Source organism: Bombina bombina, chromosome 2, assembly GCF_027579735.1.
Source record: "Bombina bombina isolate aBomBom1 chromosome 2, aBomBom1.pri, whole genome shotgun sequence".
NCBI classification, from domain to species: Eukaryota; Metazoa; Chordata; class Amphibia; order Anura; family Bombinatoridae; genus Bombina; species Bombina bombina.
The window spans coordinates 1333635948-1333663677 of record NC_069500.1 but is presented as its reverse complement, the minus strand read 5'-3'; the positions used below and the strand labels follow the sequence as shown (position 1 = coordinate 1333663677).

At 37.9% G+C, this 27730-nt stretch overlaps 1 protein-coding gene across 1 annotated transcript in view; it reads left to right on the top strand.

The window, feature by feature from the left end:
• Nucleotides 1-27730, top strand: part of CFAP99 (cilia and flagella associated protein 99) — a 260465-nt gene that overhangs the window by 43922 nt on the left and 188813 nt on the right. The window contains exons 4-7 of the mRNA XM_053700308.1: nt 15090-15202; nt 16176-16350; nt 19498-19578; nt 27542-27610. Of these exons, the coding sequence (XP_053556283.1) occupies nt 15090-15202; nt 16176-16350; nt 19498-19578; nt 27542-27610 (438 nt within the window). The remainder of the gene's footprint in view (nt 1-15089; nt 15203-16175; nt 16351-19497; nt 19579-27541; nt 27611-27730) is intronic.

Here is a 27730-nt window from a genome sequence, read left to right as displayed (position 1 = left end):
GGTGCCTCTAAATTTTTGCATCTAATATTGCTTTTGTGTTGTATGATTCTATCACGGACACGACGGGTCGTCTCCCCAATGTAAATTTTTCCACATGGGCATTTTATGAGATAGATAGCAAAAGCAGTATCACATGTAAAAAAACCTTTTATCTGAAATTTTCTACCAGTGAGAGGATGTACAAAATTGGGGCCTTTAATCATCGAACTGCAGTTACCACATCCCAAACAGGGATAGCAACCCTGATTTTTACTAAATATATAGCTTTGATGTTTCTTATTTGCACTTCCAATGTCAGTATGTATCAACTCATCTCTGAGGTTTCTCCTCCTTCTATAAGCAGGCATAGGGGGTGATGCAAATTCAGCAACTCCTGGATGGCAACCCTGTAGGATACGCCAATGTTTTTTTAATACACTCATGATCTCGCTACCATGGTTATTGTGATCCATAACTACTACCATTCGTTTATCCTCCTTTTTTGGAGTTGGATCTTTCTTAGATTGGACTTTGGCCAGTTCTTTTTGAACTAGCGTTACAGGGTAACCTCTATCCTCAAATTTTTTGGCCATACTTTGTAATCTATTATGTAGTCTGTCTTGTTCCGATACAATGAGTTGTACCCTCAGGAATTGACTTCTAGGTAATGACCTATCTGTGCTTCTGGGGTGAAAACTCTGATAGTGCAAGAAACCATTCTTGTCAGTGGGTTTAACATATAAATCGGTACAAATTTTGTCCTCCCTGAAGTACACAGTGGTATCCAAAAAATCAACCTGAACCTCACTCGCAGTGAGGCAAAATTTAATAGAATCAGTACTGCAATTAAGTTCAGCAACAAACTCCTCCAGAGTTCCAATGTCGCCACACCACACACCGAATATATCATCTATATACCGCCACCAGGCCACTGCATATTGCAGGAATAATGTATTCTCATAGACAAATGTTTCTTCATAGATATTCATAAATATATTCGCGTATGTGGGGGCGACATTGGAACCCATGGCTGTTCCCTGGAGCTGGAGATAAAATGTGTCTTGGAACAAGAAATAATTTTGATATAAAACAACTCTCAATAGATTTTCAAAAAACATTTTTTGTGCTGTGGAGTATTTGTTGTCAGTATAGAGCACTTTCATGCCTTATGGCAGTATATAAACTGCTCATGTCTAGAGTAAAGAGTATACATTTTCTACCTGTCAAATTTAAATCATGAACCTTATCCAAAAAATCCCCAGTGTCCTTGATATATGAATTACCAAGGTGCACAAGCGGCTGAAATACTCTATCCAAAAAGATAGCTATGTTGGAAAATACTGAGCCTATGCCGGCCACAATTGGCCTACCTGGTGGATTTTCAAGCCGCTTGTGCACCTTTGGCAAGGTATAAAAGACTGGGATACACGGATGATCTATGATCAAAAAGTCAGCAATATCCTTAGATATTACACCTGTTTGTAAAGCTCTATTGACCATATACACAATCTCTTTTTGAATAGATGCAGTAGGATCATATGGCAATTCTCTGTATACTTCCTGCTTAGACAATTGATTTTTAATCTCTGCAATATACATACTAGTATTCATGATGGTAATTGCTCCGCCGTTATCTGCCATTTTAATCGTTAACTCTTTATTGTTTTTTAGTAAATTGATTGCCTCCCTTTCCTTTTTAGGCATGTTACTAATATGATGTTCTCTAGCTATTTTATTATACACTTGCTCCAGATCTTTTTTAACCAGATCCATATAGGTGTTAACACTATGGTTAACATTGACCAGAACAAATTTACTTTTTTTTCTAAGACCAAAACTGTTCAATGTCAACCCTGTATCACCACCTCTATTAGCAGTTTGAAAACTTTTGTTCGCAAAAAAACTCTTTAATTTTATTGATCTAAAAAAATCTAAACAAATCCTGTTCCAATCTAAACAGATCTAAACTTTGCATTAGACTAAATGACAGACCCTTATTCAGGGCTAGCACTTGTTCATTAGTAAGGGTATGATCAGAGATATTAATGATCAAATCATTATTAGGCAGTTCATTATCGGGGTTGCCCCCACTGAGTCATACAGTCAATCGGTGTCTCTTTACCTCCCTCTAATATCTCTGACCTCGACCCGATCTCCTCGAGCCCCTCCGGGCTAGTTGCGATCCGGACATTGCTTCTCTTGCGGCTCTTGTGTTTGCGGCCACCCCTATGGCCTCTCCTTCCGAGTCCTCGGTTCAAAAACCAGCTGAAGAGTCTGTATCGCTCCCTGCAGCAGCTTCACCTTGCTGCCTGTGTCTCGGGCGCCATCGCTTACGAGATTCTCCTGCTTGTGGGCGGTAACCCGACTCCCGGTCATGTGACCATCTGTAGACCAATCCGTATTCGTAATCCTCGGTGTCTCTCTGAAACTTCATTCTCTTTTGGCTCTCCAATATCTTTCGATATTCAGCTTCCCCCTTATCGATGTTTTTCACCAGGGTGCTGTATGTGTCCAGTGTCAGAGATTTGCTCAGCTCCTCCCTCAGTCTCGCAACCTCGGTTTTCTGTTTAGATAGTTCCTTGTGCAAGAACTCCACAGTGAGTATCATGAGATCGTAAGAGCATTTGTTCAATATACTAATAAATAACTTACAATATTCCTCATTATTGGTCATTAATGTTGGTCGCACATTCATCCGGAGTCCCCTTGGGATCCTCTTGACCCTGCAGTATTCAGCTAATGTTACTACATGTAAATCCAGAGCTGTATGTTTCTTGGTTTGTTTCTCCAGCAGTTTTCCATTAATCTCAGTCGCTGAAGTTTTCAAAAAGTCACTTGAGCCTTTAACCAGAGTCATAACTCTGGCAGCATCGGTATCTGTATAACCAAACATCGGTAGTCCAGTAGTTTCTGTAGTGTCATTGGTAGACATATTTAGACAGGGTGCACGAAGCTAGTAACAGCAACCAGCAATAGCAATATTGAAACAATAAAGAGTTAACAATTAAAATGGCAGATAAGGGCGGAGCAATTACCATCATGAATACTAGTATGTATATTGCAGAGATTAAAAATCAATTGTCTAAGCAGGAAGTATACAGATAATTGCCATATGATCCTACTGCATCTATTCAAAAAGAGATTGTGTATATGGTCAATAGAGCATTACAAACAGGTGTAATATCTAAGAATATTGCTGACTTTTTGATCATAGATCATCCGTGTATCCCAGTCTTTTATACCTTGCCAAAGGTGCACAAGCGGCTTGAAAATCCACCAGGTAGGCCAATTGTGGCCGGCATAGGCTCAGTATTTTCCAACATAGCTATCTTTTTGGATAGAGTATTTCAGCCACTTGTGCACCTTGGTAATTCATATATCAAGCTCACTGGGGATTTTTTGGATAAGGTTCATGATTTAAATTTGACAGGTAGAAAATGTATACTCTTTACTCTAGACGTGAGCAGTTTATATACTGCCATAAGGCATGAAAGTGGAATTTCAGCAGTCATGAAGGTGCTCTATACTGACAACAAATACTCCACAGCACAAAAAATGTTTTTTTGAAAATCTATTGAGAGTTGTTTTGTATCAAAATTATTTCTTGTTCCAAGATACATTTTATCTCCAGCTCCAGAAAACAGCCATGGGTTCCAATGTCGCCCCCACATACGCGAATATATTTATGAATATCTATGAAGAAACATTTGTCTATGAGAATACATTATTCCTGCAATATGCAGTGGCCTGGTGGCGGTATATAGATGATATATTCGGTGTGTGGTGTGGCGACATTGGAACTCTGGAGGAGTTTGTTGCTGAACTTAATTGCAGTACTGATTCTATTAAATTTTGCCTCACTGCGAGTGAGGTTCAGGTTGATTTTTTGGATACCACTGTGTACTTCAGGGAGGACAAAATTTGTACCGATTTATATGTTAAACCCACTGACAAGAATGGTTTCTTGCACTATCAGAGTTTTCACCCCAGAAGCACAGTTAGGTCATTACCTAGAAGTCAATTCCTGAGGGTACAACTCATTGTATCGGAACAAGACAGACTACATAATAGATTACAAAGTATGGCCAAAAAATTTGAGGATAGAGGTTACCCTGTAGTGCCAGTTCAAAAAGAACTGGCCAAAGTCCAATCTAAGAAAGATCCAACTCCAAAAAAGGAAGATAAACAAATGGTAGTAGTTATGGATCACAATATCCATGGTAGCGAGATCATGAGTGTATTAAAAAAACATTGGCTTATCCTACAGGGTTGCCATCCAGGAGTTGCTGAATTTGCATCACCCCCTATGCCTGCTTATAGAAGGAGGAGAAACCTCAGAGATGAGTTGATACATACTGACATTGGAAGTGCAAATAAGAAACATCAAAGCTATATATCTAGTAAAAATCAGGGTTGCTATCCCTGTTTGGGATGTTGTAACTGCAATTCGATGATTAAAGACCCCAATTTTGTACATCCTCTCACTGGTAGAAAATTTCAGATGAAAGGTTTTTTTACATGTGATACTGTTTTTGCTATCTATCTCATAAAATGCCCATGTGGAAAAATTTACATTGGGGAGACGACCCGTCGTGTCCGTGATAGAATCATACAACACAAAAGCAATATTAGATGCAAAAATTTAGAGGCACCAGTATCGGGTCACTTTATTCAGTGTGGTCATAATATCAGTGAGGTCCGTTTTCAAATTATTGATGCAGTGCCACGTCCCAGACGGGGGGGGGGGGGAAATAGGGCATTAATCCTTAAAAGGAAGGAAGCATTTTGGATCTATAAACTCAATGCTATGCAACCTCTTGGTCTAAATAAAGAATTGGACTATACTCTCTTTTTGTAGCCATTTCCTACAGTTGATGAATTACTGTATTTGGGTTCATAATCAATATGCTGTAATAATATTATGTCACTATCGATATCTGTATAAACCATTGCTATGTATATATATATATATTTTTTTGTATTGATTTTAATTGCCATCCTGCATTAAGGTGTAATAAGAATGGAAAAATTCTAATGTTTGCTGTAATAAAGTAAGTAACCTTTAGGTGGGGTTGCTAGGAGGTGTTAAATGAACACCTGTGTGCAGGTGGGCCTATATAAGGATTGAATAGTGTGTTTGAGCTTTGTATGATTAAAGGTCCTGTACCCGAAACATCACTGTTTTATTCCAGTAAGTGGAAATAAAGACTTTTTATATTGCAAGGTGCTGCCTCTTTGTGGATTCACTTAAAGGGACATAATAGTCGAAAATGACATGCTTTGATGCATTAGAGCATGTAATTTTACGAGTATCGAAACTACACTACTGTGTGTTTAACCCCTACAAAGTAGAAGTGTCGCTAGGGACCCGCAGAACACTGCTAATCCTGAGTGGAACTTGCCACTGATCCAATCAGCAGCGCTAGTTGCATGAATCAGATATGCAACTAGCGCTGCTGATTGAATCAGCAGCAGTTTCCGCTCTCGACCAGCAGTGCTCAGCAGATTCTGAGCAGCACTTCTACTGTGTGCTTAACCCCTTTGCAGTTGTTTAACACACAGAAGTGTAGTTTTGATAGTTGTAAAATTACATGCACTAATGCATTAGATCATGTAATGTTTCAACTATTGTGGCCCTTTAACCTCTTACCACAATTGGATGTAGATCTACATCACGCGGTACAAATCCCAGTGTACTGTATAACGTATATATCTACGGCCAACATGTTGGAGGCCCAAGCAGTGACAACCGAGACTTGCTTTTTGTAGGCTTTGAGCATCTGCCTTCATAAGGTAACTGAGCACTTTGTCACTGTCTGCAACACTCATCCGTTGGAGATGTGGGAGGGGAGGCGGGTGGGCGGCCCAGCGGGGGAAACCTACACTACGGAAAATACGTTTTAAAGGGAGAGGGGGATAGGTCACTACACTACAGAAAAAGGGGAAATTAGAGGCGAGGTCCCTACATAACATGGAAAGGGGGGGCCCTTACATTAGAGAAAAAATATATTAATAAATAAAATAAAAAAACACCTAGTGGCAGTGGCAGTGAGAGGGTGGAAAGCTGTTTGGTAGGTCGGAAGGTTGAGGAGGGATTCCTGCACTGCAGGAAAAAAATAATTTCAAATAAAGCCCTAAACTGCATACTGCAGACTGTCTGCCAGTAGATAAGATATAAAAAGAAAATTTTATTCTATGTGAAGAAAATTGGAATGAAAAATATTTATAAATACCTTTGGGTTCGCGCAGTAGGTTTAAACTACTGTCAGGTTAGCGTGCGTGCGATGTGTTAGTTTTTTCCATTTTTTTCTCTTTAAGGAAGTCTATGGCGATAAGAAGTTAGCGCAGGTCAGCTTTCGTGCATGAACGCACATTTTACTTTCAACTTGTAATATGCGTGATAACCCGCCTACGTTAAAAGTTTACTTCTGGCGGTGTTTGCGCACAAACAAATGCGCTAAGTAGCTCGCCATTTGTAATATGTAATTTGGTAAAATATACAAGAACATACACCAGTAAAATAATATTGTGGAAGGAACACATGATTAACTAAAGCCAATATTGGATTTTGTTAAAGAAGAAATAAAAGGGCATTGCGTTTTTAAACTGTATGTTTTTGTCTTAATTCCCATGATCAAACACATAAGAGTCAGCTAGCACCTCCGCTTGACCTGCAGGTGACTACAAACATTGGCAGACTCCTATGCTGTGCCATGGGCTGTAATGTGCATAAACAAAAGCTGGAAATTAATTAGCTAATTGGAAATAAGTACTTATAAAAAGTACAAAGCTGATTCACTTACAGTACAATCAGTAGAAGGCCAAGATGTATAATTGATTTGCGGCAGAGCCTTTTTATGAGCCTGTTATTGTGTACAATTAAACAATTAACAGATTCATATTGGTGCTGCAGATGAGTTAATTAAAGGGACAGAAAAGACAAAATAAAACTTTCATGTTTCAGATAGAGCAAGCAATTTTAAACAACTTTCCAATTTGCTTCTATTATCAATTTTTCTTAGTTCTCCTGATATCCATTGTTAAAGAGTAATCCTAGGTGAGTTCAGGGGCGTGCACGTGCCCTTAGTCATCAGGCAAGTGTTTGCAAAAATGCTTGAAACAATTTTATACATAGTTGCAAGCTCTGCTGTCATAAAGTGTGTGTAGCATTATATAGCAGCTGTGTTTGTAACTATGTATAACATTGCTATGAACATTGTTGCAAACACTGCTGCCAGATGGCTAAAGACACGTGCATGCTCCTGATATCACCTAGGATTACTCTTTAACAAAGGATACCAAGAGAACTAAGCAAAATAGGTAATGTAAGTAAAATGGAATGTTGTTTAAAATGCCATGCTCTATCCAATCCATATAAGTTTAATTTTGACTTTACTGTCCCTTTTAAAGGGACCGTCAAGTCCAAAAAAAACTTTCATGATTCAGATAGGGCATGTAATTTTGAGTGCCTAGGGCAGCACAAAACCTAAATACGCCACTGGGTAGATGTACTGGGAGGTGGACCATTTGAGATGGGATCAAAAGTTTAAGACTGCAAAGTGCAAATTATGCATTTAGGAAAGAAAAATCCCAAATTATAGACTCAATGACACTTTACTCAAATGAGGAACGGGACTTGAGAATTATTATTTCAGATGATTTAAAATTTAGCAAACAATGTAGTACTGCAGCGAGTAAGGCCAGCAGAATGCTTGGATGTATTGGTAGCGGTATTTGCAGCAGAAATAGTAAGGTTCTTATGCCACTTTAGTTAGGCCTCATCTTGGGTATTCTGGAGGTCATATCTCCAGAAGAATATAAACAAACTGGAATCTGTGCAAATTCTACATGGTCTAGAAAATAAATCTTACCAGGAGAGGCTCAATGACTTAAATATGTATAGCTTAGAGGAGAGAAGGGAAACAGGTATTATGCTAGTAACTTTCAAGTATATTAAGGGCCATAATAAAGCTGAGGCTGTGAGTATTTTTTATAAAAAAGAACAAGGGGTCATGATCTCAAGCTGAAGAGTAGTCCGTTCAGGAGTAATTTATGGAAGCACTTGCTTAAAGAAAGTGATTGATTCATGGATTAAACTTCCACAAGAGTTGTTAATGACAAACACTGTGGATGACTTTAAGAATGCCTGGGATAAGCATAAGGTTATCCTACAAACTAGATAAGTTTAGGAAATTTTTGGGCAGACTTGTTGGGCCTATGGTTATCTGTCATCAAAATATATGTTTCTTTAATCTGCCAGCCTGTGCTCACGGCTTGCCACCTCTGCAGAAATGCTTGTGTGCCATTGTAGTCTGGATCCAATCTCTATTTTTCCAGCTGGCTGGCACTGTAGAGTAGACAGGTGGGGGCAGTGCAATACTTTCTAACATTTTCTACTATTCTAAGCACTAATTAATTGCAGGTCTCCCGTATTACAAATTGCTGCGGTACAGCTATACTGCAAGCGGTTTAGCTTTTACGCAACTCTCCATTACGCACTCAAAACATGGCTTTTGAGTGCGGAATTTTCATAGCGTCTGTATTACAGGTTGTGCGGTCTGGCTAAAATGCTTGCGTTATAGTCTATACCGCCGTGATCCATTCCGCTATCTGCGACCATTAGTTATGGATTTTGTGAAACAAAAATGTTTCACAAAACTCATAACTAAAATGTTACAAAGAACACTAACACCCATAAACTACCTTTTTAACCCCTAACCCGCCATCCCTCCGCATCGCAAATACTATATTAAACCTATTAACCTCTAATCCGCCGTCCACCCACATTGCCAACACTAAATAAACCTTTTAACCCCTAAACCACCAACCCCCCCCCCCCACATCGCCAACACTAATAAGTCTATTAACCCCTAAACCGCTGGCCCCCCCACAACGCTACTAAGAAAAAAAATGTATTAACTCCTAAACTGCCCCCCGCACATCGCTACTACTATAATTAGGTTATTAACCCCTAAACCGCCGGCCCCCCACATCACAAAACACTAAATGAAACTATTAACTCCTAAACCTTAAACCCCCCTAACTTTAAATTAAAATTGCAATATAACTATCTTAAAATAAATAAAAATTTACCTGTGAAATAAAAAAAAAAACTAAGATTAAACTATAAATAAACCTAAAATAACTATTTTAAGAAAAGAAAATAAACGGAAAAAAACCCTTAATTACAAATTTAAAAAAAACTAACACTACGAAAAAATAAAAAAATCTAATATTACCAAAAAACCCCGCTAAAATTACGAAAATTAATAAAACACTTACGGCTAGATTTGGAGTTTTGTCGGTAACGACCCGAAAAACTAACGCCGGCTTTTTTCTGGCCGCACCATAAAAATAACTCTGGTATTGAGAGTCCACAAAAAGGCTGCGTTAGGCTCCAAAAAAGGAGCGTAGAGCATTTTTAACGCAGCTTCAACTCTCGATACCAGAGTTGCTTATGCAAGCGGCCAGCCTCAAAAACGTGCTCGTGCACGATTCCCCCATAGGAAACAATGGGGCTGTTTGAGCTGAAAAAAAACCGCTCTTAACGCAGCCCCATTGTTTGCTATGGGGAAACACTTCTACGTCTGCACCTAACACCCTAACATGTACCCCGAGTCTAAACACCCCTAGCCTTACACTTATTAACCCCTAATCTGCCGCCCCAGCTATCGCTGACCCCTGCATATTATTATTAACCCCTAATCTGCCGCTTCGTAAACCGCCGCTACTTACATTATCCCTATGTACCCCTAATCTGCTGCCCTAACATCGCCGACCCCTATATTATATTTATTAACCCCTAATCTGCCCCCCACAACGTCACCTCCACCTGCCTACACTTATTAACCCCTAATCTGCCGACCGGACCGCACCGCTACTATAATAAAGTTATTAACCCCTAATCCGCCTCACTAACCCTATAATAAATAGTATTAACCCCTAATCTGCCCTCCCTAACATCGCCGACACCTAACTTCAATTATTAACCCCTAATCTGCCGACCCAATCTCGCCGCTATTCTAATAAATGTATTAACCCCTAAAGCTAAGTCTACCCTAACACTAACACCCCCCTAAATTAAATATAATTTAAATCTAACAAAATTAATTATCTCTTATTAAATAAATTATTCCTATTTAAAGCTAAATACTTACCTGTAAAATAAATCCTAATATAGCTACAATATAAATTATAATTATATTATAGCTATTTTAGGATTAATATTTATTTTACAGGTAACTTTGCATTTATTTTAACCAGGTACAATAGCTATTAAATAGTTAAGAACTATTTAATAGCTAAAATAGTTAAAATAATTACAAATTTACCTGTAAAAGAAATCCTAACCTAAGTTACAATTAAACCTAACACTATGCTATCAATAAATTAATTAAATAAACTACCTACAATTACCTACAATTAACCTAACACTACACTATCAATAAATTAATTAAATACAATTCCTACAAATAAATACAATTAAATAAACTTGCTAAAGTACAAAAAATAAAAAAGAACTAAGTTACAAAAAATAAAAAAATATTTACAAACATAAGAAAAATATTACAACAATTTTAAACTAATTACACCTACTCTAAGCCCCCTAATAAAATAACAAAGCCCCCCAAAATAAAAAAAATTACCTTACCAGCCCTGAACAGGGCCCTTTGCGGGGCATGCCCCAAGAAGTTCAGCTCTTTTGCCTGTAAAAGAAAAAATACAATACCCAAGCCCCCCAACATTACAACCCACCACCCACATACCCCTAATCTAACCCAAACCCCCCTTAAATAAACCTAACACTAAGCCCCTGAAGATCTTCCTACCTTATCTTCACCTCACCGGGTTCAACGATCTGTCCAGAAGAGCTCCTCCGATGTCCTGATCCAAGCCCAAGCGGGGGGCTGAAGAGGTCCATGATCCGGATGAAGTCTTCATCCAAGCGGGAGCTGAAGAGGTCCATGATCCGGATGAAGTCTTCTATCAACGGCATCTTCAATCTTCTTTCTTCCGGATCCATCTTGCAGACCTCCGGCGCGGAACATCCTGCTGGCCCGACGGACTAACGACGAATGACGGTTCCTTTAAGGGACGTCATGCAAGATGGCGTCCCTCGAATTCCGATTGGCTGATAGGATTCTATCAGCCAATCGGAATTAAGGTAGGAATATTCTGATTGGCTGATGGAATCAGCCAATCAGATTCAAGTTCAATCCGATTGGCTGATTCAATCAGCCAATCAGATTGAGCTCGCAATCTATTGGCTGTTCCGATCAGGACATCGGAGGAGCTCTTCTGGACAGATTGTTGAACCCGGTGAGGTGAAGATAAGGTAGGAAGATCTTCAGGGGCTTAGTGTTAGGTTTATTTAAGGGGGGTTTGGGTTAGATTAGGGGTATGTGGGTGGTGGGTTGTAATGTTGGGGGGCTTGGGTATTGTATTTTTTCTTTTACAGGCAAAAGAGCTGAACTTCTTGGGGCATGCCCCGCAAAGGGCCCTGTTCAGGGCTGGTAAGGTAAAAGAGCTTTGAACTTTAGTTATTTAGAATAGGGTAGGGCCTTTTTTTATTTTGGGGGGCTTTGTTATTTTATTAGGGGCTTAGAGTAGGTGTAATTAGTTTAAAATTGTTGTAATATTTTTCATATGTTTGTAAATATTTTTTTATTTTTTGTAACTTAGTTCTTTTTTATTTTTTGTACTTTAGCAAGTTTATTTAATTGTATTTATTTGTAGGAATTGTATTTAATTAATTTATTGATAGTGTAGTGTTAGGTTAATTGTAGGTAATTGTAGGTAGTTTATTTAATTAATTTATTGATAGTATAGTGTTAGGTTTAATTGTAACTTAGGTTAGGATTTCTTTTACAGGTAAGTATTTAGCTTTAAATAGGAATAATTTATTTAATAAGAGATAATTAATTTCGTTAGATTTAAATTATATTTAACTTAGGGGGGTGTTAGTGTTAGGGTTAGACTTAGCTTTAGGGGTTAATACATTTATTAGAATAGCGGTGAGCTCCGGTCGGCAGATTAGGGGTTAATAATTGAAGTTAGGTGTCGGCGATGTTAGGGAGGGCAGATTAGGGGTTAATACTATTTATTATAGGGTTAGTGAGGCGGATTAGGGGTTAATAACTTTATTATAGTAGCGGTGCGGTCCGGTCGGCAGATTAGGGGTTAATAAGTGTAGGCAGGTGGAGGCGATGTTGTGGGGGGCAAATTAGGGGTTAATAAATATAATATAGGGGTCGGCGATGTTAGGGCAGCAGATTAGGGGTACATAGGGATAATGTAAGTAGCGGCGGTTTACGGAGCGGCAGATTAGGGGTTAATAATAATATGCAGGGGTCAGCGATAGCTGGGGTGGCAGATTAGGGGTTAATAAATATAATACAGGGGTCGGCGGTGTTAGGGGCAGCAGATTAGGGGTACATAAGGATAACGTAGGTGGCGGTCGGCAGATTAGGGGTTAAAAAAATGTATTCGAGTGTCGGCGATGTGGGGGGGTCTCGGTTTAGGGGTACATAGGTAGTTTATGGGTGTTAGTGTACTTTAGAGTACAGTAGTTAAGAGCTTTATAAACCGGCGTTAGCCCAGAAAGCTCTTAACTACTGACTTTTTTCCTGCGGCTGGAGTTTTGTCGTTAGATGTCTAACGCTCACTTCAGAAACGACTCGAAATACCGGAGTTAGAAAGAACCCATTGAAAAGATAGGATACGCAATTGACGTAAGGGGATCTGCGGTATGGAAAAGTCACGGCTGAAAAGTGAGCGTTAGACCCTATTTTGAGTGACTCCAAATACCGGCGGTAGCCTAAAACCAGCGTTAGGAGCCTCTAACGCTGGTTTTCACGGCTAACGCCAAACTCCAAATCTAGGTCTAAGATTACAAAAAATAATAAACGAAATTATTCAAAATAATAAAAAATTAAACCTAATCTTATAGCCCAATAAAAACAAAAAAGCCACCCCAAAATAAAAACACCCCCTAACCTAACAATAAACTACCAATAGCGCTTAAAAGGGCTTTTTGTACGACATTGCCCTAAGTTAAACAGCTCTTTTACATTAAAAAATTACAAAGTCCCCCTAACAGTAAAACCCTGTTCCTGAAGTCCGACAGAGAAAGTCTTCTTCAGCCATAATGAAAGCACTTTAGAATACCTTAAAGGGACAGTCTACACCAGCGGTCGCCAACCAGTGGTCCATAGATGTTAGTGGTCCTTGACACCATCAGGCAGGAATTAATATCCTCTGATGGTGTCACCCCTGTCGCGCCGCAACTCCCTGTCAGTGAAAACCGACGGAGGAGGAGATAAATTGCATAGTACTGCGCAATTTGCGTAGCTAGATTGTATTTTTAACTCCCCCCGCCCGGTGCGCTGCTCAGAGAAAGATGATTCCATTCTAAAGCCAGCAGAGGTTGGTATAGTCTTGGCTTGAAATAGTGGAATTAAAGTATATAAAAAGGAAAATCTTAAAAAAACTTATTTTCTTTTCTTCCCTTTACGTGTCTCTTTGTAGTAGTTCTTTTTTTAAAATTAAATATTAATTATTTTTCATTCTAATAATTGTCCCGCACACAAAGCCATTCCACCTGAATTCCAGTAATTGTCATCCAGCTGATCAGCCATATCCCACCAGTATTATAGTAATTGCCAGTAACATCAGTCGTGGTTAGCTCACTGTCCACGATCATAAGTAGTTTTGAATAATTCCTAACTGGGGAGGTAACTTGGAAGTCTTGTGGTCCTTTTAAACATAATTCTTTTTTCCCCACTTTCTGCCTCTCTGTTTCCAGTTCAAAAGTTTAAAAATGTGTAAATATATACATAATGCAAACTTAGCTATGGTTATACTAGTTATGTACAGTATGGGGCCTATTTATTATGGTGTGAGCGGACATGATCCGATATAGCAGATCATGTCCGCTGCACATCGATAAATGCCGACAGCATACACTGTCGGCATTTATCATTGCACCAGCAGTTCTTGTGCACTGCTGGTGCAATGCTGCCTACTGCACGGGATTAAAAATTGTGAGTTTAGTGGTCCCTGAGGTCCGAAAGGTTGGCGACCCTTGGTCTAGAGCATAGTCATCTTAAAGTCTTACTTTAGATTAAAGGGATAGTTAACACCAGAATTGTTGTAGTTTTAAAAGATAGATAATCCCTTAATTACCAATTCCCCAGTTTTGCATAACCAACACAGTTATAATTATACACGTTTTACCTCTGTAATAACCTTGTATCTAAGCCTCAGCAGACTGCCCCCTTATTTCAGTTCTTTTGACAGACTTGCATTTTAGCCAATCAGAGCTGTCTCCATGGTAAATTCACGTGCAAGAGCTCAATGTTATCTATATGAAACACGTGAACTAATGCCCTCTAGTGGTGAAAAACTATCAAAATGCATTTAGATTAGAGGCGGCCTTCAATTAGCATATGAACCTCCTAGGTTTAGCTTTCAACTAAGAATACCAAGAGAACAAAGCAAAATTGGTGATAAAAGTAAACGGGAAAGTTGTTTAAAATTACATGCCCTATTTGAAACATGAAAGTTTTTTGTGGACTTGACTGTCCCTTTAAGCTGCAAATATCCTCCTGCATCCATTTCTATTTAATGCAGCAGTAACAGTAAAAAAGTTATTTTAAAATGAATATTGTTTCTGGTCTCTTTAAAATGGCTGCCAAGCTCCACCCACTGATGACGACATGATCTGTGCTGCATTAAATGCTTCACTAGTTACAAATACTCACTAATTGGATTCAAGTAGCCTGTCAATGCTATTCAGCAGAGTGCATAGATGCAGCCCAGATCGTGATGTCATCAGTTGGTGGAGCTTGTCAGCCATTTTAAAGTGACCAGAAACAATATTCATTTTAAAATAACTTTTTTACTGTTACTGCGGCATGATATAAAAAGGCTGCAGGAGGCTATTTGCAGCTTAATCTACAGTAAGATCTAAAATGACTAAGGTGTAGAATGTCCCTTTAATAAGTTGAGGGACATACCAAAAAAATAAACACTGAAAGGCTGTATTTGGGCTACTGGGTCACATGTTAATTTGAAAAACCCTGTTTATTTTACTCATATTCTCTGCTCAGTTTCTTAGGTTCTTCTTTAATGTTGTGAACTTAAGCACATGGATAAAAGATGAATGGAGCAAAATATACGATTCAAATTTTGTCCGGGAAAACTGGATGAATCATTTGTTGAAGTAAGTAATAATTATGTATGGATTATATTCCTCCAGATACAACTGTACAGACGTTTTGTACAGCATCTTATGAAGAGCAGTGCTACCATTCATATGGCTCAGTAAAATAATTCATTTTAGAGCATATTTACACGGTTCTTTTGGCCCGTGGCTGTGTAAACTTACTATAGTACAGTATTTAGGATATAGTCCGTGTTATAAGGAATTATCTCTGTTTCTTACTATTGGTGCTAGGGATATTTAACCATTAACGCTGGGTGTAAACCTTTTCTTTTTATCACTTTCAAGTTAAACGTTCTTCTCTATAAAATCTCATAAATAAATGTGGGGAATCTGAAATTAATGTAGCCAAATATTAAAACATGAAAATGTCTTAAAGGAACATAAAACTCAAAATGTTTCTTTTGTGATTTAGATTAGAGCATAACTATTGTTAAATTTGCTTCATTCTTTTTGTATTATTTATTGAAGGAGCAGCAATACACTACTGGGAACTAGCTGAACACATTGGGTGAGCCAATGACAAGTGGCATATATGTGCAGCTAGCTCCCAGTAGTGCATTGCTGCTGCTAAGCCTACCTAGGTATACCAAAAGAGAGAACAAAGCAAATTAGATAATAGGAATAACTTGGGAAGTTGTTTAAATTGTATATTCTATGATTTTTATGATAGATTTCATGTCTCTTTAAAACTATGGATATTAGCATGTAAAATCAGATTAAATGGAGATTAAAAACAGCCAGTTAACCCATGTAGCAGTATACACGCTAACCCAAAGTTTAGGCTTATTTAACCCTCAAGATACGTCAAGTTTAATGTCAATGAATTTAGAGTAGACATGCGGCTGTTTGTCTTTGTAAATATCTTATAGGAATAACCTCTACATCTGTTGTTTTATCATAAACTTGTTCTGTTTCATCCGTCACTCCTCAAGCCTTATTACTACATAAGTATAATGTTCTTTCTTTGTAGGTGGCAACAGGAAGTGCAAAAATTAGTAGAGGACCTTTCAATGAAAATTACAAATAGATATAGTCCGAAAAAGACCATAAACGTAACCGAGTCAAAAGAATTTAACCTAACAAAACCTAAAACCAGGAACATGCCACCGCCTCAAAGAATACCAAGCCTAAAAGGACACCAACCTGTAAGTTATTTTGTTGCACAGACATATAACTATATAATAAAAACGTGCATTCAGAGGTTTCTGACGTATCCGAATGCGGAAGAAACGGCCTCTCGCAGCATCTCGTTCTTTTCGTAGCCGTACTTCTTCTTGTGAAAGTGGAACAATCTGTGCAAATCCAGAAATCCGACTCCAAAAAGAGCCAAATGTCGCAAGCAGGCGCCTTCTTCCGCAGTCAAATACATCCGAAACCTCCAAATGCACGTCTACTTTATATATTCTGCATAAACTTGGTTGTATTTTATAATATATGGTGACCAAGGGGTCGATATATGAAGCAGCGAATGCTGCTTCCGTCCCACTCTGCTTCAGATCAGCCTGAAGCGGAAGTTAAGAAGCAGCGGTCATAAGACTACTGCTCCTTAACTCGTCCGCCACCTCTGAGGCAGCGGACAGCAATCATCCTGATCAGATACAATCGGAATGATTGACACCCCCTGCTAGCGGCCACAAATGTTCAGGAGCGGAATTGCACAAGCATTTCACGAGAAATGCTTGTGCAATGATACAGCGGATCATGTCCGCCCAGACACAATGTTAAATCGGCCCCAAAAGCTTTGTTTATACTTATTATACTTTAATAAGATAAAGGTTACTTTAATACCCAGTTAGATTTCACATAAGGAGAGATAAGCTAGTTGTACATTCTGTATCTTTTCTATAAATAAAAGGCTTTCTGTTGCTAAAAGATTTCATTTTCAAACATATTAACCACTATTTTTGTAAAAAGGAAACAGAGAGGTGCCACAATGGCCTAGTACCACCAAAGTATGTGATAATAATAATGGAACAAGAAATCTACTCACAAGTGTGATGCACCCAATGGTGCTATTGAAGCGGGCTGGGACATCACAGTAGTCCAGCTCACTGTTTCCAACCGACTGTGATGTTAGGTCAAACCTTAGAAAATTATCCCAAAATGCCTGTGTAAAGAGCAAACAACCATAGCCTAATGACGTAAAGGCAAGCACAACAAAATATGGTATGATTGCACTTACTAGAGAGAGAGCACCTCCAGGTGCTATATAGACAGACTGGGACGTCACAGCTGCCCAGCTAACTGAACTCCACAGGCAAAGGGCTGGATTCACTCCAAAATCCCAAACAATGATAAAACAAAGTCCACCACAGCAGCAAGTGTATAAATAAAAACAGTTTCTTTATTAAACAAAGCGATGCGTTTCTCAGCCTCTAAAGAGCTGTTTCTTCAGGCTAATCTAAAAAAATGTTTATACTTATTATATTTTAATAAGATAAAGGTTACTTTAACACCCCCGTTAGATTTCACATAAGGAGAGATAAGCTAGTTGTACATTCAGTATCTTTTCTATAAATAAAAGGCTTTCTGTTGCTAAATGATTTCATTTTTCAAACATATTAACCACTATTTTTAGCTGCTTGGCACTCATTGCAATTACGCATAAATGTAAACTTTTTTTTTTAAGGTACCCACACTAATTCTACGTTGTATTTTTCAACAGACCTAGCATTTTTAGAGAATAACTTTGGTTTGTAGGAATATAATATATATACACCACCATATGAAATATAAAACAACTGTTGTATCATTTTCTATTGTATACATAGTAAACATGTGAGTCATTATCCCCTAATTATTTAAATCCCAAACTTTGTTGTCCCACATTTAACAATCATTCACCTTCCCAAAACACCAAAATGTAGTATTTTACAGCTATATTTTTCAGTAACAAATGATAATTGAAAACCAGAAGATAAAATGTATTATTTTTGGCACTATGCACCAACTTTATTATCAGGTTCCTGTGGAATAGGTGTGTATACCTTTAACACTTCCCTATAAATCCTCACCAGCCCTACAACACCTGCTAATTCATTTTGTGTTGTTAGCTCTGTAGTGCTGCTGGAAAACGCAGCAAGCTGTTTGCCTCTCTGGCTATTGCCTTCCTTATTGAAAAAATCTACAAGTTCTTATTCCAAACCTAACGGAACTCTGATCTTATTCATCCGCTTGTCCCTGTTGGGAATCCTCACAGCTGTCTGCTGGAGCCTGAACTTCCTCTGCTACGTGATCCTGCTTCGCGGCACTCTCACACAACTTGTCAGCGAAAACAGTGCTCAGCTACTTGTTGCACAGGATTCTCTGAGAGTTAATTCAGACAAACAGATAGCAGTTTAATCGTTACAGGAGAGTTTCATGAATCCTTCCTCATTTGCTTATATGCAGTACTCATACAAGAACGTTACTAAATATTTCTGACTTACAGGACTAATCTCTTATTATCTCCTGTAACCAAATAACAAAGGAATACACTGAAGTATAACACTTAAACCTAAGTTTCCTACTGTATATATTCTGCAGTTGAGATTCCAATCAACCTCCAATAATAACAACTCAGCCTTCTGACATTTATACAGAAATGAGTAGGTATAACATATCTATCCATACAAACATTAGATACATTTTAAAATGACACAATACATTTTGACAATTTATGCCTTGTTCCTTTGGCAAAAATGTAAGTAACTCTCCTGCTTTATATCGTGCGAGCTACTCGAAAGTGCAAGGTACAGCTATCAAAAAGCCAGTAATGTCACTGATCTGTGAAAGTGCACTGATTCTGTCACATGATACAACAATACCATGTACCTTTAAAGGGAAAGTAAACCCAAATATTTTCTTTCATGATTCAGATAGAGCAGGCAATTTTAAGCAACTTTCTAATTTACTCCTATTATCAATTTCTATTCATTCTCTTGCTATCTTTATTTTTAAAAAAACAGGAATGAAAGCTTTGGAGCCAACCTATTTTTGGTTTAGTACCCTGAATAGGGCTTGGTGATTGGTGGCTGCATTTAGCCATCCAATCAGCAAGGACAACCCAGGTTCTGAACCTAAAATGGGCCGGCTCCAAAGCTTTTATTCCTGCTTTTTCAAATAAAGATAGCAAGAGAACGAAGAAAGATTGATAACAAGAGTAAATTAGAAAGTTGCTTAAAATTGCACGCTCTATCCGAAATCATGAAAGAAAAAATTTTGGGTTTACTGTCCCTTTAAGTTTCAATTTATAGAAAGAATTAGAGATTCTCAGTATGCTATATATTTGTTAGATTACATTTTCCTTGCAGATTCCAGAGACAACATATAAGATGCCAAAAGAGAATGAATTGCTGCAAGAAAAGAAACAAAAAAATCGTCAAAAAGCAGAGGTAAGTTTCATAGTAAATGTCCAGAAGTTATCATTAAAAACATAGCTGCAGTTGTTTTAATATCAACAAACACTTGAAAAATATTCTTTACAAACATTTTGTTTCATGTTTAGTTAAATCAAAATGTTTTGTTGGACCTGTTCCCCTTGCTCTGTTACAATTATTATTATTTTTTTTAATGGTGGTTTCCAAAGAGTTGATACAGACATCAATTGCTAGAAAACAATTAAGAACAATATCTAATAAAAGTCTTTGGATTCTAAAATGTTTTACATCACAAATTGATTTCAGTGTATAATCCACTTTTGGTTAAAAATACTGGTGAGTGCTCTGTCTGCTATGTTTCATTTGTAAGTGACATGAAATCCAATTTTTTAAATAAAAAAAAAATACGTATAGTATAAATTTTAATAAAGATTTCAGTTTACTTCTGTTTTAAAATTTACTTCATTCTCAGGTATTCTTTGTTGAAAAGAATATCTAGGTAAGGCATAGTTTCCATTGAGGTGGTAATGTTTGAAAACTGGTGTTTACATAAAAATGCTTCATAGACGTTAATTTAAAAAATGTTTTTGTGACCAGTCTCCAAAATTTGCCACATCAATAGAAACTAGGCCTTGGTTGCACGTAGAACTTCACTATATGGCCAAAAGCATGTGGACACTTGACCATCACATCTATTTGAGCTTGTTGGACATCCCTTTCCCAAACCATGGGCATTAATATGAAGTTGCCCCCCCCCCCCCCTTGTGGCTATATCAGCCGCAACTCTTTTGGGAAGGCTTTCCACAATCGGTTGGACTGTGTCTGTGGGAATTTGTGCCCATTCAGCCAAAAGTGGATTTGTGAAATCAGGCACTGATGTTGGAAGAGAAGGTCTGGCTTGCAATTGACTTTCCAATTCATCCCAAATGTATTCACTGGGGTTGATGTTAAGCCCTTGTGTAGGCCACTCAAGTTCCTCCACACCAAACTTGTCAAGCTATGTCTTCATGGACCTCACTTTGTACACAGGAACACAGTCATGCTAAAACAGGAAAGTGACTTTCCCAAACTTTTGCAACAGTTGGAAAAAACATTCGTCTAAAATGTCTTTGTATCCTGTAGCATCACTGGAACTAAGGGGCCTAGCTCAAACCCTGAAAAACAGCACCAGACCATTATCTCTTCTCCAGCTAATTCTACAGTAGGCATTATGCATTCTTGTAGGTAACGTTCTCCTGGCTTCTGCCACACCCAGATTTTTTTATCTCACTGACAGATAGTGAAGCGTGATTCATCACTCCAGAGAACATTTCCACTGCTACAGTGACAGTGTGCTTGCTACTCCAGCCAATGCTTGCCATTGCTCATGTTGATGTGAAGCTTCTTTACCATGGACCCCATTACTCGAAGCTCCCAATGCACTCTTTGTGTGCTGATGTTTCTTCTAGAGTCAGTTTGGAACTCCGTAACTGTTGTTGCTTCTAGAGCTTGTGCTTAACAATGGCACTTTCAGTTGACTAGGACAGATCTAGTAACGCAGAAATTTCATGAACTGACTTTTTGCAAAGGTGGCATCCTATGAAACTGCAACTTTTAAAGTCATTGAGCTCTTCATTAAAGGGACATTATACACCCAAATTTTTACTATCCCTCCTTTACTAGATCTGTATCGGCTGATTACATACAGTGCCGGACTGTGCTTACAGACAGACAGTGTTAGGGGAGCTGATTTACAGTGCAAACCCTTGCTGAAGCCCCTGCATGCAGCATCAGCACAGTATCTGTCAGGCTGACTGTACACAGTCTCTGCAGCCTTACTGGGAGCACAGTACTGGACAGGTCACTGCTGATGACACCCGTATTTATGTCTTTTCCTATCCGTGCGCGTCAGTCTGGGACTCAATGCGCATGTGCAAAAGGATGCCGTGCACGGGCGAGCCGTGCACACAAAGGCTGGCGCATGCTCAATGAGAAAGGGGAATAACCAAAAGATAATTTGAATATTCCACCTTATTGGTCAGTAGGCGTTAGCATTCTCTTAGCTCTGCTCTTCTCTGAAGGAGGAGCATTATGGCGACGAACAAACGGTGAAACTGTAAGCGAAAATGTAAAATTTACCTATTTTAGAATAATGTACAGGTAGCCTTCAGCTTACGCCGTGGTTAGGTTCCAGGAGGAATGGTTGTAAATCAAAACTGTTGTAAATTGAAACCCAGTTTATAATGTAAGTCAATGGGAAGTGAGGGGGTTAGGTTCCAGGCCCCTCTCAAAATTGTCATAAGTAACACCTAATATATTGTTTTTAAAGCTTTGAAATGAAGACTTTAAATGCTAAACAGCATTATAAACCTAATAATATAGATTGTATCATCATCATCAAACTAAGTTTAATGAACAAAAACATTTGCTAACAGCACCTAATTAAATAATCACACATTAGACTGCATCATCATCATCAAACTAAGTTTAATAAACAAAAACGTTTTTTACTTGCATTTTTCAGTTCTCTGCATTGTTAGCATGTTAGATAATATTGGGTCTGCACCTATTCTATGCATTTCAATCTGCAGTGATTAAGCAGTTAGGCACCCTCATCTCAAGCAGCTGGACAGGAAGATAATAGAGAAGTGGCTGCTAAAACTTGTTGCTCGATAGCTAATGTCCGCTCTTTGCACACAGATCAATTTCAGGCTGTTAAGTTGCATAACTTTGCTGCAAAACAAGCGGACAACTCCACCTACTGGCTATTTTAATTAGTGCACTTTGCTTTCCAAAGCTTTTCAATAGCAGTCACATGACTGAAAAAAAGGTTGTTATTCTGAAACGGCGCAAATTGAACCAGTGTAAACCGAGAGCCACCTTGTATTTTCATTACGTTGGAACATATATACTAATTAACAGGTCATGTATACATTAACTGCTAGATATTATTAGTGCATAATGGTCGTTTAAGCCCATTGTACTGCCAATATTTGCCTATGGTGATTACATGGCTACATGCTGGATCTTACACCCCAGTTAGCAATGGATGTGGTTGAAAAACCTGAACTCAATAATTAGTTGAAAAACCTGAACTCAATAATTAGTAGGGGTGTCCACCTACTTTTGGCCATATAGTGTATATGGCATTAGTTTTGCAAGAATGCTTTTGAAAACTAGATGGCAGCGGTGTTTGCACAATGTAGAAGATTGTTAAAGCCGAAAACTGCTGCAATATAGTGCGCCAGACATGTGCATACTTGTGAGCCTACCTGCTTTTTAACAAAGGATACCGAGAGAATTAAGTAAATTAGATAATAGAGTAAACAGTAAATTAAACCCATTATAATTATTATTTTATTGTTATTTATTGTTTTAAATAAAATCGTATTAATAACTTAGCTTGTTTTTTTTTTTTTAATCTAATTTAAAATTTGTGTGATATTGCCAAATTCTAGAAGTTTAGTGTGTTGTGTAGCAATGGGGCATGAACCATAATCTATCTGCTCTATCTGAAAACAGTGAGTAGAGATGTTTATATAGTAAACGCTTTTTAAATCACTGCAGCATTTTGTCAATAAAACTAAACCGAGTATAACAAATAGCAGCAGTTCAGCACAAGTGCACCTTTATCAAGTGGATGATAAGTGTTTCAGATATTTAGAGAGGTCTTTTGTGACAGAATAAAAATGTTCAGTAAACAAATATTTACAAAGCCATCACATTGGTAGGTTTAATAGATTTTACAAGAAAACTGAAAGAAAAGTCAGCTCATGTACAGACACACATGGGGAATTCTGACTTCTGGTTTTCAAGGCCGTTTGTGTGAAAGTTATATTCCGCCCTTATTACCAGCTCAAAGTAAATGCGAATGCTTGAGTGCAATCGCAATTTACACTAGAATTATTACTGCGACTTAAAGTGAATGTAAACTTTCATGGATTAGTGCCTGATTTTTAAAAATACTATTAAAAACAGGGGCACTTTCATTCATGAAAGTTTACAAATACCTTTCTCTTTAGCAAAGCCGGATCGGCGATCCCCCGCCTGCAGCACCTCTGTACTTACGTCAACAATGATGAAACTGGCTTCCTCAAATCATGGCATGCACCTCAGAGAGTCCATCTCGTGAGGCAACGCCATGATTGGAGGAAGCCGGTTTCGTTATTGCTAAGTACAGCATGAGAAGTGTGCGGGGGATCGCTGATCCTACGTCGCTGAAGAGAAAGGTACGTATTTGTAAAAATATGCTGCAATGTAAACTTTCATGAATGAAAGTGCCCCTGTTTTTAATAGTATTTTTAAAAACCGAGCACTAATTAATGAAGGTTTACATTCAATTTGAGAGCTCTAGTTAACCGTTACAAAATAAATACATATAAAAAATACATTTAAAAGTACAGTTACACTCATTACTAACACTATCTAATAAAAAATATTTTAAAAAGTTATAAGTGCTCAAAGATATGAGGTCCCAGGTGTTAGAAAAAAAGGACTGCAAAGGGCTTTTACATAGAGATACATTCATACACGTCTAAATATGTCTATGTATGTATATATACATGTTTATATGTGTGTACATATGTATTTATATGTGTATATTTATGTATTTACTGACATATATACACATATAAATACATATGTACACGTGTGTGTGTATGTATTTATGTATATATATATATATATATATATATATATATATATATATACACAGTCGTATGCAAAAGTTTAGGCACCCCTGACAATTTCCATGATTTTCATTTATAAATAATTGGGTGTTTGGATCAGCAATTTCATTTTGATCTATTAAATAACTGAAGGACACAGTAATATTTCAGTAGTGAAATGAGATTTATTGGATTAACAGAAAATGTGCAATAGGCATCAAAACGAAATTAGACAGGGGCATAAATTTGGGCATCCTTGTCATTTTGTTGATTTGAATACCTGTAACTATCTAGCACTGATTAATTGGAACACACAATTGGTTTGGTGAGCCCATTAAGCCTTGAACTTCATAGACAGGTGCATCCAATAATGAGAAAAGGTATTTAAGGTTGCCAATTGCAAGTTGTTGTTCTCTTTGACTCTCCTTTGAAGAGTGGCAACATGGGGGGCTTAAAACAACTCTCAAATGACCTGAAAACAAAGATTGTTCAACATTATGGTTTAGGAAAAGGCTACAAAAAGCTATCACAGAGATTTAAGCTGTCAGTTTCCACTGTGAGGAACATAGGGAGGAAATGGAAGACCACAGGCACACTTCTTGTTAAGGCCAGAAGTGGCAGGCCAAGTAAAATATCAGAGAGGCAAAGGCAAAGGATGGTGAGAATGGTAAAAAACAGCCCACAGACCACCTCTAAAGAACTAAAACATCATCTTGCTGCAGATGGTGTCACTGTGCATCGTTCAACAATTCAGCGCACTTTGCACAACGAGAAGTTGTATGGGAAAGTGATGTGGAAGAAGCCTTTTCTGCACACACGCCACAAACGCACATTTGGACAAGCCAGCTTCATTTTGGAAGAAGGTGCTGTGGACTGATGAAACAAAGATTGAGTTATTTGGTCATAACAAGGGGCATTATGCATGGCGCCAAAAAAAGAACACAGCATTCCAAGACAAACACTTGCTACCCACAGTAAAATTTGGTGGATGTTCCATCATGCTGTGGGGCTTTGTGGCCAGTGCCGGTACTGGGAATCTTGTTAAAGTTGAGGGTCACATGGAATCCACTTAATATCAGCAGATACTTGAGAATAATGTTGAGGAATCAGTCACAAAGTTGAAGTTATGCCGGGGCTGGATATTTCAACAAGACAACGACCCAAGACACTGCTCAAAATCTACTCTGGCATTTATGCAGAGGAACAAGTACAATGTTCTGGAATGGCCATCCCAGTCCCCAGACCTGAATATAATTGAAAATCTGTTGGGTGATTTGAAGCGGGCTGTCCATGCTCAGCAACCATCACCTAACTGAACTGGAGATGTTTTGCAAGGAGGAATGGTCCAAAATACCTTCATCCAGAATCCAGACACTCATTACAGGCTATAGGAAGCGTCTAGAGGTTGTTATTTCTGCTAAAGGAGTCTCTACTAAATATTAATGCAATATTTCTGTTGGGGTGCCCAAATTTATGCACCTGTCTAATTTCATTTTGATGCATATTGCACATTTTCTGTTAATCCAATAAACCTCATTTCACTACTGAAATATTACTGTGTCCTTCAGTTATTTGATAGATCAAAATGAAATTGCTGATCCAAACACCCAATTATTTATAAATGAAAATCATGGAAATTGTCAGGGGTGCCTAAACTTTTGCATACAACTGTATGTATATATATATATATATATATATATATATATATATATATATATATATATATATATATATATTTGTGTGTGTGTGTGCATTGGAGCCATTTGCAGTCAAGTAGCAATATTCATATAAATATAAACATATATCGTATTTGTGCAAAAATCCATCAGATATATATTTAAATATCTCTTTAAAGTGATTGTAAATCTTGCCGTTTGTGAAACGCTAGGATTTACTATTGGAACAAATAAAAGGGGACTTTTAGTCATGAAGTATAAAATACTTCATGTTGAAAGCTCCTTTATTTATTGGAAGCGTTCGCCGCACTGAGCTGCACAGGCAGCCCGCGGCAGAAAGCTATTTTGCTGTGAGGGGAACATTCCCACCTCTTAGCAAATAGCCTCCAACTGGCTCCAAGTTGGGTAGCCCGCACGGCTATTGGATAAGAGGTGGAAACGTCACCTCTCAGCAAAATAGTGTTCTGCCGTGGGCTGCTTGAGCAGCTCAGTGCGGCAAACCCTTCTAACAAATAAAGGAGCTTTTACCATGAAGTATTTTATACTTCATGACTGAAAGTCCCCTTAATTTGTTTCAATGGTAAATCCGAGCGTTAGGATTTACAACAAAATGCTAGGATTTACAATCACTTTAAGAATAAATATAACATATTCTGCTATGTGCAGAACATTGGATTATGAAGTATGCAATATTATCTTCATGTGTTGAGCTTTTAAATAACCGCAATCGTGTTTGCGAGACTTGTGGATGTTAGGTTTTTTAGCCAACTTTTTTGGCTCCATTGAAGTCTATGGGGAAATGAGATTTTGGACTTCTCAAAGTGTATTTGTTACCATGACTTTGCAAACGCAAGAGCACAAACTTTTTACTTTTTGAACTCGTAATATGAAAACGAAGCGCCAAGCACAAAAAAACGCAAGGGGGAAGGAGGGAGGAAGAGGGGATCCAAGTGGGTGGGGATTTTTGGCCCGTGTACAAGGGATTTAGGACAAGTAATAAATATAAAAATAATTAACATTAGGTTAATATTGACTTGAATTTTAGCTGGGTGGTGCGTCCGTTAAATAGGTCCTGGGGAGAACACTTAAATTAAAACTTACAGGAAGTGTAATTAAGGTGCAGCCTAGGTATATATTGCTGTCTGACACAGAAAACATATGAAAGTATAGGAGTGTCTATGTTTTAAAAAGACTTAGCACTATGCATTATGAAATTCTCTATTTTAAATGGAACAAATAACTTTTTTGAGTATTTTATGTGTTTAACGCACATTTAAACAAACTAGAAATGCTTCTGCAATGCCGCCCCCTGCTCACTGGCACCAATCGCCGCTAGCAGGGGCTGTCAATCATCCCAATCAGATCAGCTTGGGATGAATTCAATCCACCACCTTTAAGGAGCAGCTTCATAATATCTTATGGGATATTTTGAAACCACAAGCAAACCACATAGATCTATATCCCTTCCAATTTTAGGACAATAATGTGGTGCTGTTTTGACGGAATGCAATATAAAAACACAATTTGTTTTGTCATACTTGAGTGTTCCAGAAACCTCTTCCCTTAAAATGTTCCAGATTCGTATTAATTGCCAGTACAAAAATATATTGTGACTAAAGTAAACACATATTAAACTTTTCAACATTCTGGTTTTAGGAATTATTTATTGAAGCAAATATTGCACAGTTCAAATGTGCCAATGTGGAAAAGTCAGAAAAAACAAAGGTAAGTAAATATATCCATGCTTAAAAGTTAGAATATTACCTTATATCATTTACCTTCTAACATTGGCACATTGTGAGCAAACTATTGCTTAAACCACCCAGAAGAAAGCTGTAAAGAAAT